A 10,212-nucleotide genomic window follows, 5' to 3' on the forward strand; every position below is an offset into this window, starting at 1 on the left:
ATTTGAAGCGGGAAACTGGAAAACTGTTGAAGTTAGATTTATTATTTGTGATCAAAAGATGCACTTCAATGTAAAACTATTTAAAAGATAAACAATTACGATACAAATGTCACCTCATTATATGCTAGGCATGTTAAAGCAATGTTAGAATGTTAATGATAATGCTAAATGTTAGCACAAAAGTCACATCAACACAATCCACAACGCAAGAGATTAAGGTCTGGTGTTAGCCATAGTTTCGCAGTAGCACCTCGACAACATCATTGCCTAAAGTTTAGTAATATGGCCAGACCGAACTGTAACAGTTTTAGTGGTCAGAAGTCCACTGTACTGCCCATCCGAACTGGGGTACACCCCTCTGATTCTTAACACAGAGCAACTAGGGATGACAGGACGTGTCTCTTTTGGAGGGGAGCCGAACCTCCAGGTGATGTACTGTCTGTAGGCGCAGTGGCGCAGGGCGGGGGTCCTGTCCTCCGGGCCCCACTCACAGAGAGGCTCCCTGTACAGCAGCACAGCCTCCAGGAGAGTCTCCCCCAACACCAGCTGCTCAAACAGGGGGGAGGTGGTGATGCATCGGCCCCTGCTCCGCCTGCAGCACAGCTGCTCCGCGGGGAGGCTGGGGGAGCCACAGCAGCCACACAGGCACCAGGACGGACACCCGGGCCTGTGAGGCACCTGCTGGGGCTGCTTGACTACGCTGGACCCGGGCTGCAGTGTGCCGACCATGGCTCTCAAGTGCATTTCATCCTCCTGGCAACCAGACCACAATATATCTGTTCATACACCAATCGAATGACAGCACTGAGGATTACACTGCACATACTGGACAGTTAGCTTTAAGGATTCCTTGAGTAGGAACAGTATGCAAACCTGGCTTTGGTGAATTGAGATGGGTTTCACATCTTGCAGGCTTTTCTTATGAGATCTTTTCACCACTCTAATATTGTCGTCGTCCACAAATGAGACACACAGGATGCACTGAAACAAAACATCATTGTTCAAAGCCTCAACCACACATTTCCATTCAACGTTCAGTAGACCGAATGCAAATCTCCAGCCTGGAGGATGAACGTGCCTGAGGCTATAATGGAAATGACCCCCTCGTCTCACCTGTTGTCTGTCCCGGACAGACTCAACCTTCTTTTCAGAGTAGTCCTGTCTGGCTTCTCTAGAGTAGCAGCTGGTCCCAATCAACCAATCAATGATAATAGTAGTCTGGGTGAAAATAAACCTTTGGGTTAATGTTTCCTCGTTCAGGACGTTGGTAGACATTCTGAATGTGAGGTAAGCATAGATTTTCAAACTCACTAGAGCGTAATAAGACAGGGTTGATCCAATGTAGATGATAAGTTGAATTATGCTGAACTTTCCTGCCTAAACAGAACACAGAGCAGAGAAACAGCAAACTGTTACACAACCTTATTTAACTACATCAATCAGGCTTTGGACATAACTGTCAGGCAATTTGGACAGGGGATTGACATTATATATTTCCATATGTTATTGTTCAATTCAGTGGTATTTCCTGAAACATACAGTACACAAACCTTTCCAAAGACCATGACATCAAACCTGATCCCAAAAGCTTTGTAAAGCGTTCTCACTTCTATGCCATTCTCTCTGTGGTACCTTGCAAATCTGATAATGCAATTACAAACAAGCAAACAGGCAGTAATAAATACAAAATGTCACTTGCCAAGAGTTACTCGTCAATGCCACACGATAGTATACTCGTTATGTTATTAATGATTAACTTACATCAAACAATCTGTGGCCTCACTCTTACCTGAAGTTGAGGCCCGGGTACAGGGTTCGGTTGCCCTCCTTCTCATCCAGGCGGCGGAAGCTATACTTCGGCAGACAGTTTTGAGAAAACCCATCCAGATTGCAGTCCCAGTTAATCTGGATTCCAATTACACCTCCCTATAGACATAGCAAAGCAAATGTTGTGTAAAGAGGCAGGGCCTATGAACTAGAAAAAACAAGTGATGGGATTTCAAAAACTCGCACCTCTACTGCCATCTGTGAAAAGTTCTCTTTGGCCTCCTGAATTATGTCACCTAGACGGAAGATAGGACACAGGGGGTCTCTGTACTTGTTAAACCGGCAGCCCTTCAGGTAAGTAGAGTCCATCCAAGGAAGGATATTCCTTCTGTGAAGCAAAAAAATGTCATCTGGAACACTTTGAAGAACCTGGTGAAAGTGCCTACAGTATATTAAAAACGCTGATCAGTGATTGGAATCGGGGGGGAAATGTATGCGACCCATAATGTATTTTACCTGATGAAATTGAAGGCAGGGAATCTGATATCGTTCTTGATGAGGACTGTGAAGTTCTCAGCCGATGCTAAGAGAGCAGGCCTGCATAAATGGACACGTTACTTCAAATAAATTAAAATTGAGTATTTTGTGTGAAACCATTAACTTCACCATTAACTGTATATCAACAGTAATCTGCAATCAACTGAGCCAGCTTCCTAAACCAAATAGGAACTGAGATTTATAGTCCCAGTAGTTCCGTATGAACACCTTGTACCTTGTACTGAAAACAACAGTACTTCTGTTGCTTACCTTGGAGGTTTGGGTTTTGTTTCGATGGGACACCATGCAAACACCTCACATGTCTTCCTCGTCACATCAAACTTCACACATGCTCCTGTCTGAACCCCTGCAAAGCAAGCCAACAATCCCAGAGTTTTTCTACGCCATTTAGGAGACTGTTAGTGATTAACTACTCCAAATGTCTTTTTCTAATCTATTCATCATTAGTCTGCTCATTTACTAGTACTTCTGTTCATCAAACATGAATTTATGAATAATCTTGCAGGATGCTATGGAGACCGAGAGCAGATAAGATCCTTTCAAATCTCAACATATCACTGACAAATTCCTCTTCTTGAAAGAACTAAAGCTATAACTCAGTAGTCTAGAGGCAACTCATAAAAATGACAATACCATGGCTATGCTGGTCTGAGAACCCTTTCTCACAGTTCGTGTCCGTGCGACACAATTCTCCATAAGGGGGGACCTGTAAAATAAATGTAGATGACACCTACTGCATTGCTGTTTCTATTTATCAGAAGAAAACTATTGCTACGATACACTACCTCTGGGCATTTTCCCTGTTTCTGATCATTTGTGATAGCCACATTGGTCACCACAAAAAACGAATTCTTTCCCTGTTATAGAAAAGTTGGAAAGGTGAAAGCCATATAACAATGCATGTAAACAATTTATAAAGGGAAATATTTTATCCTCACACTTCTTGTACAAACTGACATACATACCTGCGAGGGACCACTGTAATCAACCACATCCCAGACTATATTACCAACGCCTGGCAGGTTGGTTAAGGCCACTCCCTTGACCTTAGTAGTGACCGAACTGACCACAAAGTCATATTCTTGATACTCCTTGTTCCATAGCATCATTATACTGCAAATGTATACATTTGTATAGTGGGTTGAGATTGACAAACATATATATTCATCAAGACAATTATATAAACATAAACATAATGAAGTGTGATATCTGTCTCACTTTTGCATTTAAATAACAAACAATTGGCGTACTGTTTAGGTCACCGTGCAATAACGTTTTATGCAGCCTTTCATACAAATGTTTACAAAGATGTTGCCGGGGCGTTTTGGCCGTTTTTTCCACAGCAGGCTCTATTATGCCTTATATGTGCAAGCTATACTCACCAAATGAATAGCAGAATGACTCCGTTAAGTGTCCATTTCAGCGACCCAAGTCGAACGCTTTTAATTCTGACAAGTTTATTGGTTTCATATTCGCAAATGTTTATCAGCTTACAAGACATTTTGGGCAATTCAGATGGAATGGAATTGTTGTGTTCTGACTCATTCTGAAGTCTCCTTCCTGTGAGGGTCACATGTCCTTGTAGTCTTGCAGCTGCTGCAGTTCCATCCTCGCTTTGTACCAAGCCCACTCTTATTCATCGCCGGGAGTTCCACAATCTTCCTCTTTCTGTAGAGTTGACTGCAGCCTACAGATTTTGAACCGCCAAATGTAAACAAAGTGATCATTGTGCATTTATTATTTATGGTCAATTTTGACTCTTTATATCTAAATTTTCTTACAACGCTCTTTAGGAAATTAGAATTGGCCTTGGAAAAATGGTTTAAAGGCTAGTTTGATCACTGAACGCTGTCCGTCCACTGTTAAGTTGAACATGGTGTAAGCCTACACTGGAACTGGAATTATCCAGCAAGGTCAAAGCTACACATAGGCCTACATCATGTCCTCTGACACCCTCCAAATCTGAAGGATTTCCCAAATGGCTTACTGTCATTTGAATTGTGAATGGCATGATAAAGCAAATGGATGAGCACAAAAAAAGAAATGAAAAAAAAAAACGGTATGAATTTGAATAGGGAAATACAGCAAGCCAAATGAGCCAAACAAAAATTCCCTTTAATTTCCATGGTCAGAATTTTTAGATCAGTCTCCCAGAAGGTGCTTGAACTCTAGGTAAATTACTGTCTGGTCTGTAAACAAATCCATGCTTGGAAAAAGATATGGTGTTACATGCACTGCAGCAAAGAATAGACTTAAAGGAGTCATGCAACAAGAGGTGCACCTATGTCAAATGTGCAATAAATCAGGAAGAACAACCACATGTTGCTATGTAGAGGTATAATAACAAGAGATGGAACACAAATGATGTAACACAAATATATTCAATCAAAACCAACCCTGAATACAACACAGCATATTCAGTATTGCTCTCCTTGTCACGCTGTGTGCTTTCTTTTTCATTAAAGCAAAATGGCCACGAATAATTAGGACTAATTTGTGTTTTCCAAATCTTGCTACGGACTAGACCATTACTTAGTAGCAACCGACATGATCTTTCATTTACATCAGTTCAGGAGGTCATCATGACTCACAGGAATACATTTGCATGTAGGAATTCCAATTAATCTATAAGATGCTTGGCAGACGTTACTTTTCCTCACAATCGTTTGGATTTCAGTCAGCCTCGTTTCCTTCCTCCAAATCAACAACAATGGTTCTGTTCACTTTAAAATTCTACGGCATGGCCATCTTGCTTTTCTTTGGAGTGCTGTGGAACATCTTCAACCTGGTGGCCACTGTGGTCCAACACGGGAACTCCAGGGGCCTCCAGACATCGAGTCTGGCCATCCTGTTCATCTCCTTCAGCAACGTGCTGCTCTTCCTCTCTACGTTCGGCATCATCGTGATGATGTTGACGGGTCTGCTTTGCTGGCAGGAACTGCCGATGTTCTTCTGTGTGGTCCTGTATGTGTGGCTGGCCAGCAGCAGCGTGAGTTTCTGGTCCATCGCCTGGCTGAGCGTGTTCTACTGCATGAAGGTCGTCAGCTTCTCCTCTGCTCTACTTGGGACGATCAAGAACAACATCTCGACCATCATCAATGCGACTCTCGTTTTGACGGTCCTGAGCTCCTGTGTGATGTTCGCACCCTTCCTCTCTCTGACGTACCGCAACGAAACCACCATAACCCCTCTCACGGAGAACATAACTTGTGTGATAAGGAAACCGTTATTCCCTTCATGGATGAACATGAACCTCTATGTGCTGATGTTTATCTGCTATCTCGCTCTGTTCCCTGTGATGGTCATGCTACCGACCTCTCTCAGGATGGTGGTTCATCTCTGCAAACACACTATGTCCATGAGGAAAAAGCAGAATGAGTTCCAGAGTACAGATTCCTACGTCCTTGTGTGCAGGCTCACTGTGGCCCTGGTTGGGGTGTACATTGTCACTCTGTCCGTCATATGCCTTTTCTTCTTATATTCACTGTTTGTTTCTCAGCTCACAGCAGACTATTTGTTTATGGGTTACTCTTTCTATTGCAGTGCAACTGCAGTTCTGTTGACCATCTCCAACAAGTCGCTAAGGGAGAAACTGTGTGTTCTGTTTTGTTGTGAGAAACCATCAAAGCCGTTAGTCCGGAGTCGAGATGAAAAGAGCAGAGAAACTAGAGCGGCGTAAGTAGGCTGATGTGTTTATCAACGTAACTGGTTTTCTTTATGCACATTTATGTGTTTTGTCTTTTATTTCTTTAACAAAGCAAAATACAGTTAGCATTATAAAATGTTAGCAGTTTGGTTTTTGTGTGTCTTATCTGTACCAGTACCCTATCTGATTATTTTTGATATTGACAATTCTGTTGTTTGAAGATGCTGATATAGAGTTTGTCTGAATATAATTTTAATATCATCCCAGGAAATATAAATCAACATACTTCCAGTCGATTGAGTTTCAGATTTATTGACAGGAAATGCAATGCTTATCACAATAAACCAAAGCTATCAAATAATGTCACAAAAATGTCTTCAATTGTGATATAATAATACCCTCATCACACCATTATATCACCATACCATCATCATCAATTCAGTTGAACATCTTCTGAATCCGTGGCTTGAGGAATTCCAGCATGCCGTTTTTCTCAAAGGTTTGTGGTAGGTTGGCCACGTTCATGAGACTGTTGTGAGCCTCATCAAACAGAGCCTCACCAATCTCCTTCTTCACCCTGTCTTTCCAGGCACTGAGCTTTGGCCGGCTCTCAAACACATCCAGGCCAGTCCCAAAAGGCTGCAAAACATGCACAAAAACCTTAAGTAAAGGACAAGGGATCCTAACTACTAAGACATTGATATAAGTGTTTACTAAATCAAATCAAAATGTATTTGTATAACCCTTTTAACAAGCAATGTCACAGACGGCTTCACATACGCCCATAGAACTGCCCCTCATCCAACCTAAACCCTCAAGGAAGACAAGGTAAAGCTCCCAGAAAAACTCAAGTTGGTGGACTAATTTTACCTGCATGACTTCTACTATGGCAACAATGTCAGCCAGGGAGATCTGGTCTCCAACGATGAAGGGTTTGTCTTGGAGGAATTTCTCCTCAAACACCTTCAGGCTCTGTGTCAAGTCCTCCATTGCAGAATCCATTTTCTCTTTAGGCACCTCTGCCCCAGTTATTATGGGAAGTATGGCCTGACAGGAAGTAAGAAGCAACCAAAGCAAGAACATTACAGCCTTCTTCTTCTTCATTTTATGTACATTTCATCAATCAATAACAAGGCAGAGGGATCAGGCTCAAGCATTTAAAAAACAGCCTTTACCCTGAACCAGTACACCTTTGACCCATGGGCTCGCATGGCTGAATGTTGCCAGGCGAGGTACTCGTTAACGCGTGCTCGCTCCTGCAGGTCAGCTGGATACCAGTTGTCTGACACTGAGGTGCTAAATTTCTCTGCCATGTACTTCAGTATTGCAACACTAAACACACAAAGAAAACCACACAATGAAGGGAATGTGCCAAAAACGTGACTCTGGGTTAAGGTATCGGTGCTGAAGCTTTGCTCAGCTTTTTTCTTTCTTTACCTCTCTGTGAGAATGAAGTCTCCATCCTTCAAGACAGGGACCTTTCTCACCACACTGACATTGCCAAAGTCTTCACCATAATGCTGGCCTAAAATAATATTCAAATATTTAAACAGCAGCAGTAAAAGTAGAATGACAAAATACATTTTTCTATTGACTGTTACATATCAAAAATATAGTAATAGTACTTAACTAAACATATTTTAGCAATATTAACAATCAAGACGGTTATTTAGTCTAGACTTCGATCAAGTACTTACTTTTAAAAGTATTTGACCAGAGATTTCCTACTTATAAGTTACTTATGCTAAACATATCTGACCACAGATTTTACTATAACACAACGTCTGTAAACTATATTAAATAAAGATAAATCCTGCATCAATTTAATGGCTTGTAAAATAGTACATCTATTTCATACGTATCTGTAGGTTGATGAAAGCAGACAATAGAACTATCCTCTGAATAAAGTTGTGAGACAATCCGTTATATTTCTCGTAGTACCTGAGGCAAGATCTACAAACTTGAATTCAAACGGAATGTCGTTTTTCTTGGCAAACAGAAACACAGAACGACATGGCTGAGAATGGAGATCTAGATACAATTCCAACGGCATTTTCTTTTAGATGCAGGAGATGTTGTGTTCCGAATTTCGACACTGCTACCGCAACTCTGTATGTTCCAGCTGTGCCCCTCCCCTTGAACGCGACTGATTTTAAGCGATGACGACACTTCAATGTAAGGTTAAAGTCTTGGTTGAGTGGGCTTAGCGTTTGAAAAGTTTTGTAAATATTGTTGTGAATTTGAAGACATACTAAGAAGTAGCACAATTAATTTATGGTTCATTGTTGCTATTAATAGGTTTATTGAGTTTAACCAACTCCACTTACTACATTACATAATGGATTATGCATGTGACATTTCTATAGCCTAATTTCATTTGATGAATAGTATTTCCTCCATAAACAAAATAGGTCGTTAAAGTATACTGACATAACATTATAGAATTTCATGTGTATTTGATTTTTGATCTGTCACATGCAGGTTAGACGGACTAAAGTCCAGACTCTCTAACCTAGCCCAGACGACGGGGAGTGATCAGACCAGGTTTCTGTGAGTCAATATGAACTCCCACACCTCCACTTGGAATGTTTGTTGAACAAAGGTCCAGAATATGAAAATCGATGTAGTTGTTACCTCATTGAACTAAAAATGTTGTCACGTAACGTGTTACTTTCTAAAAGGTTTGGTTAAAGATGCCAGAAAACAACACATGATGAGAATGTTCAAACGATGACATCATTATGTTTCAGTCTGAACGGAAAAGTGGAAAATTGACCCATGTCAATATAGAAGTAGAATTGCATAGACAATTAAGTCACCGCAAAAGCTGCATATTACATCACTAACACCTAAATTACTATCATACCTCCATTATGGTTTGATCTCTTTAATCTGCGGAGAGAACCACTCTGCGAGGCACCCAACTAAAGTCACCTTAGCCTCTTTGTTGTGGTATGGCCCACAGAGGGTCAGACTAGGTCAGTCTGGAGGAGAGACAGAGGGCTAATAGTTACCCCTAGGGCAACATTTCATAACCCTCTCTCCAACCAATGAGATGAGGTAGTTTAGCAATGGGTTGCTTGAACGCCTTAGCTCTGGTTTACATTTAGTTGACATGTGGTCTTTGTTTTGAGGGGTAAAGCTGACATAAACCCCTTGCTGAGCATGAGAAACATGAAACACTTTTTTAGGTCATTGATTCTTTAAGAGACACGCTGAGATTCAATGTTTCACTCCTAACTGCCAAATTAAGAAAGAAAATAATCTTTTATAATTATATTGAATTATATATGAAAGGTCAAGTCCTATATGTATATATAAATGATTCGATCACACGAGCAATAAATACTGTACAATTAGTTCTGATGCAGAATAGTACTAAAATACAATACTACAACGTTAAACAAGTTAGAACAGTTGGTTTAAATATCAAACAACTGAGGATTGACGTCTATTCTCCATTCAGGGTTGTGTGATTTTGGTGACTTTCAAAGATAGGAAATATATGGCTTCCATGGGATTCATGCTGGGCTCTGCCATTTGAGACAGATGGACGCAGCAAGGTCTAATGTCTACCAGTTTTTATGGCCTTCTCTGTGGAATGAGCCCCCCACACAACCAATGACCTCACTGGAGAGCAATGTTGCACACAGTTTACAAACAAATGCTTAATCATTAACATGGTACAAAGAAATCAGAGTCACTTCAGACAAGATATAATTTCGGCATCTGATAAGCAGCTTATTTTCATTCATAATGTCCAATGTTCAATATGGAATAATCCATGTAGATTCAGGTGTTGATACTTATTGCACAGCAGTCATTGTTTTCTTGTTCAGTACCACTACTGGTTTCAGTTTACAAGCTTTAGTGAGAGCATCTCTCTAGTTAAGTACCAAATTCATTTGTTGATATTTTCCTTAAAATGCTCTCGCGCACGCACGCACGCACTCTCTCTCTCTCTCTCTCTCTCTCTCTCTCTCTCTCTCTCTCTCTCTCTCTCTCTCTCTCTCTCTCTCTCTCTCTCTCTCTCTCTCTCTCTCTATCACACACACACACATACATACACTCAAACTCCTCCCTCATTTGATAACAGACCCACTGTGGTTCGTGGCTTGCAATACTCTGAGTCAATATTACTTTTTCAATAATCAGGCTTTGCATGTCAGCTGTGATAACACACTCAAGCCTCACTGTTCTAATGCCAGTAATCCCAGCAAGTGACAAATAAATAGTTTATT

General features: G+C 41.0%; 3 protein-coding genes across 3 annotated transcripts; 1 reads left to right on the forward strand and 2 right to left on the reverse strand.

The window, feature by feature from the left end:
• Positions 1-21: 21 nt before the first annotated feature.
• On the reverse strand, positions 22-4,018 carry p2rx7 (purinergic receptor P2X, ligand-gated ion channel, 7). The gene is made up of 13 exons (XM_062454147.1): positions 3,708-4,018; positions 3,291-3,438; positions 3,111-3,182; positions 2,959-3,031; positions 2,575-2,671; positions 2,284-2,364; positions 2,014-2,155; positions 1,790-1,926; positions 1,551-1,641; positions 1,312-1,377; positions 1,114-1,218; positions 874-981; positions 22-753 (listed from the first exon to the last, which is right to left on the reverse strand). Exons 1-13 carry the CDS (start codon positions 3,824-3,826, stop codon positions 268-270), a joined length of 1,725 nt encoding a protein of 574 aa, XP_062310131.1. The 5' UTR covers positions 3,827-4,018; the 3' UTR covers positions 22-267.
• A 984-nt stretch (positions 4,019-5,002) lies between these two features.
• LOC134014894 (taste receptor type 2 member 40-like) lies at positions 5,003-6,004 on the forward strand. The gene has a single exon (XM_062454073.1). The coding sequence runs from the start codon at positions 5,036-5,038 to the stop codon at positions 6,002-6,004; it is 969 nt and encodes a 322-aa protein (XP_062310057.1). The 5' UTR covers positions 5,003-5,035.
• Positions 6,005-6,263: 259 nt separating this feature from the next.
• Positions 6,264-8,101, reverse strand: gstt1a (glutathione S-transferase theta 1a). Its single transcript, XM_062454809.1, has 5 exons — positions 7,913-8,101; positions 7,409-7,496; positions 7,147-7,303; positions 6,842-7,018; positions 6,264-6,610 (listed from the first exon to the last, which is right to left on the reverse strand). Exons 1-5 carry the CDS (start codon positions 8,022-8,024, stop codon positions 6,410-6,412), a joined length of 735 nt encoding a protein of 244 aa, XP_062310793.1. The 5' UTR covers positions 8,025-8,101; the 3' UTR covers positions 6,264-6,409.
• Positions 8,102-10,212: the final 2,111 nt, after the last annotated feature.

This window comes from Osmerus eperlanus, chromosome 28 (assembly GCF_963692335.1).
Source record: "Osmerus eperlanus chromosome 28, fOsmEpe2.1, whole genome shotgun sequence".
Taxonomy (NCBI): Eukaryota; Metazoa; Chordata; class Actinopteri; order Osmeriformes; family Osmeridae; genus Osmerus; species Osmerus eperlanus.

Excerpts from the sequence above, each read along its gene's own strand:
- gstt1a (XM_062454809.1), bottom strand. The coding sequence starts at position 8,024 with ATGCCGTTGGAATTGTATCTAGATCTCCATTCTCAGCCATGTCGTTCT. Across the intron at positions 7,304-7,408 it reads GACTTCATTCTCACAGAGAG|TGTTGCAATACTGAAGTACA; the intron begins GTAAAGAAAGAA and ends TTGTGTGTTTAG. Across the intron at positions 7,019-7,146 it reads CAAAGGTGTACTGGTTCAGG|GCCATACTTCCCATAATAAC; the intron begins GTAAAGGCTGTT and ends ACTTCCTGTCAG.
- LOC134014894 (XM_062454073.1), top strand. The coding sequence starts at position 5,036 with ATGGTTCTGTTCACTTTAAAATTCTACGGCATGGCCATCTTGCTTTTC.
- p2rx7 (XM_062454147.1), bottom strand. The coding sequence starts at position 3,826 with ATGTCTTGTAAGCTGATAAACATTTGCGAATATGAAACCAATAAACTT. Across the intron at positions 3,032-3,110 it reads AACAGGGAAAATGCCCAGAG|GTCCCCCCTTATGGAGAATT; the intron begins GTAGTGTATCGT and ends TTTATTTTACAG. Across the intron at positions 1,378-1,550 it reads ATGTCATGGTCTTTGGAAAG|GCAGGAAAGTTCAGCATAAT; the intron begins GTTTGTGTACTG and ends TGTTCTGTTTAG.